Below are 2,919 nucleotides of genomic sequence, written 5' to 3'. Positions count from 1 at the left end.
ACGTAATCAAAGCATTAATAGGAAGATAAGTGTATCTAGTTCTATTTAATCACAGTAAACCGTTTTTTATCAAACCGGAAACGATCAATAAAATCTTAATAAATAAAATAATTTGATGTTTGACTTCATCAATCGACCGTTGATGTTTCCTGGTTTTATTTACCTGATGTGAAACTGGAAACTTCACAAAACAAAGTTTCTAAACATCATTGTTTAAGAGTTTTTAACTCACCTGAGTTCCAGAAAGTTCGGTTCTGTTTCAGCCGCGAGGTGTTTTCTGATGGTTTCTATGGCGACGGGGGAGGAGGAGGGGCCGTGTCCGTGACAACTAACAAACATTAACACGCGTTAGCCGCCGAGGCTAAAGAAACAAATCAACACGGAGTGAAAACTCTTCTGGAGGTTTAAGAAGTTCTGGACCGGTTAAACCCAGATTAAAACCAGAACCGGAATTAAAATAAAAAGACTCTGATAGCAGAGGCTAGCTAGCAGCGAAGCTAGTTATTCTTAGCAGCGAAGCTAGTTACAGCTAGCAGCACAGCTAGTTATTGTTAGCAGCGAAGCTAGTTACAGCTAGCAGCACAGCTAGTTATTGTTAGCAGCGAAGCTATTTATTGCTAGCAGCGAAGCTAGTTACTACTAGCACCAATACTAGTTATTGCTAGCAGCGAAGCTAGTTACAGCTAGCACCGAAGATAGTTACAGCTAGCAGCGAAGCTAGTTACAGCTAGCAGCGAAGGTAGTTATTCTTAGCAGCAAAGCTAGTTATTGTTAGCAGCGAAGCTAGTTACTACTAGCACCAAAGCTAGTTATTGTTAGCAGCGAAGCTAGTTACAGCTAGCAGCGAAGCTAGTTACAGCTAGCAGCGAAGCTAGTTACAGCTAGCAGCGAAGCTAGTTATTGTTAGCAGCGAAGCTAGTTATTGCTAGCAGCGAAGCTGGGTATTCTTAGCAGCGAAGCTAATTTTTTTTTAGCAGCTAAGCTGGTTGTTAGCAAAGCTAGTTACAGCTAGCTTACTACTGGTAGTAAACCAGTGTGTTTGGATCTACAGCTCTGTAAGCAGTCAGTTGATTTAATCGACGGAGCTGCTGTTTTCAGAAATGTAAGTTTTTACAGAATCTCAGGTTAAAGTTGAGGATTTTTACCACAGAATATTGTCGACACTGTAGAATATTTGTTGTGAATTGTTGTTTTTTTAMTCACAACTTAATACTGTATGTCAACAATTATACAACAAAACGTAGTTTGTCCTGTTTCCCAGCGTCAGTCGCTGCTGCAGGATTTTAAATCTGTTAAACCCTCAGAGAGATTACACCAAACTGCAGGAAGTGACGTCTTTTAACCTTTAAATAAAACATAAACAATAATTAATGTGCAAATAATTTAATTCTGACCTCATGTTTAATTACACCACTTAGTGATGCTTTTTGATGAAAAGTCATCTTTTACAGAAGCCAACAAGTTTAAACAAACATTTAATTTCTTTATTTATCCATCAAACATGATCCAGTGTGAAAATATCAGCTGATTCAAACTAAAACAAAKGATTTTAATGAGTTTATTGGTTTAAACAGATGAAGAGAAAATCAACCCACTGTAGTTTTTATTAAAGAACCAGACTTTATTTTATTTAAAGTAAAAAGTTTCTGAATGCATGAGTTTTAATGTAGATCTTTTTGAATCTTTCAACCACAGCCCAGCTGATAAATGTGGGTTTTATTGGGTCAGAACCAGAACCAGAAGCAGTGGTTAAACTCCGGGGCTGAAACTAGTCCTCTCACCTGGTCCCACAGTTACCTGAGCTCAGGTAACCTTCAGCTCAGGTAACCTTCAGCTCAGGCTTCAGTCCAAACATAAAAACCTTCATTTCTGTCTCAAAGTCCAAACCCGCCTGGTCCAAACGGTCCAACAGAACCGGTCAGGACAGCGCTGCCATCATGAGAGACGCTGAGGGGAAGTTAAAATCTGTTCATTAGTYTGATGAGGCCAGGCGTCTGTGCACCTGAGGACAGGACACTTCCTGTTTCCTGTCCTCTGTGTCTCAGGTGTGTCTCTGCGATCCAGGACGAGTGGACGATCAGAATCTGAGGTGCTGGCCCGGTTCAAAGGTCACTGCGGCGTTTCCTCCACACCGACCTCCACACCGTGCTGCTGCAGCTTGGCATGAAGCAGAGCGTTCTCGTTCTTCAGCTCCTCCATCTGACGAGACAGGAAGCAGAGGTGGAGTTTACCCAGTGACTGGCCTGGGATTACCTGGAATTACGTGGAATCACCTGGGATCACCTGGGATTACCTGGAATTACCTGGGATCACCTGGGATAAACTAAACTGAACTTAGCTAACTAAACCAATTAACCTTTTCCATGAACACAAAAATAGCTAAAGAAATAGCAGCTGAACGCTAACCCTAACCTTTCAAGTCAAACAAGCAGAACCAAGAGTAACAGGAACTAACTTATAGCTCAAAGTACAGAATGAAAGTAGCTAACTGTAGAATAAAAGTTTCTAAATGTAGAGTAAAAGTAGCAAACTGTAGGCTAAATGTAGAATAAACGTAGCTAACTGTAGGCTAAATGTAGCTAAATGTAGAATAAACATAGGTAACTGTAGGCTAAATGTAGCTAAATGTAGGCTAAATGTAGAATAAAAGTAGCTAACCGTAGGCTAAATGAAGCTAAATGTAGAATAAAAGTAGCTAACCGTAGGCTAAATAAAGCTAAATGTAGAATAAACGTAACTAACCATAGGCTAAATGAAGCTAAATGTAGAATAAAAGTAGCTAACTAGGCTAAAAGTTGCTAAATGTAGAATCAAAGTAGCTAACTAGGCTAAAAGTTGCTAAATGTAGAATCAAAGTAGCTAACTGTAGGCTAAATGTAGCTAAATGTAGAATAAAAGTAGCTAACTGTAGGCTAAATG

At 39.7% G+C, this 2,919-nt stretch overlaps 2 protein-coding genes across 4 annotated transcripts in view; both read right to left on the bottom strand.

Moving 5' to 3' along the window:
* Positions 1 to 547, bottom strand: part of tekt2 (tektin 2 (testicular)) — a 12,401-nt gene extending 11,854 nt beyond the window's left edge. For 2 of the 3 annotated variants that reach the window (XM_014025665.1, XM_014025666.1), the window contains exon 1: positions 233 to 547. In XM_014025665.1, coding sequence (XP_013881119.1) covers positions 233 to 339 — 107 coding nt within the window. In that variant the 5' untranslated portion in view covers positions 340 to 547. The remainder of the gene's footprint in view (positions 1 to 232) is intronic. The other variant, XM_014025668.1, reaches the window with a different exon arrangement.
* An 820-nt stretch (positions 548 to 1,367) lies between these two features.
* Positions 1,368 to 2,919, bottom strand: part of usf2 (upstream transcription factor 2, c-fos interacting) — a 7,259-nt gene continuing 5,707 nt past the window's right edge. Inside the window, exon 10 of the mRNA XM_014025664.1 lies at positions 1,368 to 2,199. Within this exon, the coding sequence (XP_013881118.1) occupies positions 2,110 to 2,199 (90 nt within the window). The 3' untranslated portion in view covers positions 1,368 to 2,109. The remainder of the gene's footprint in view (positions 2,200 to 2,919) is intronic.

This window comes from Austrofundulus limnaeus, unplaced genomic scaffold, assembly GCF_001266775.1.
Source record: "Austrofundulus limnaeus strain Quisiro unplaced genomic scaffold, Austrofundulus_limnaeus-1.0 Scaffold490, whole genome shotgun sequence".
Taxonomy (NCBI): domain Eukaryota; kingdom Metazoa; phylum Chordata; class Actinopteri; order Cyprinodontiformes; family Rivulidae; genus Austrofundulus; species Austrofundulus limnaeus.
This window is presented reverse-complemented; position numbering and strand designations above follow the sequence as displayed.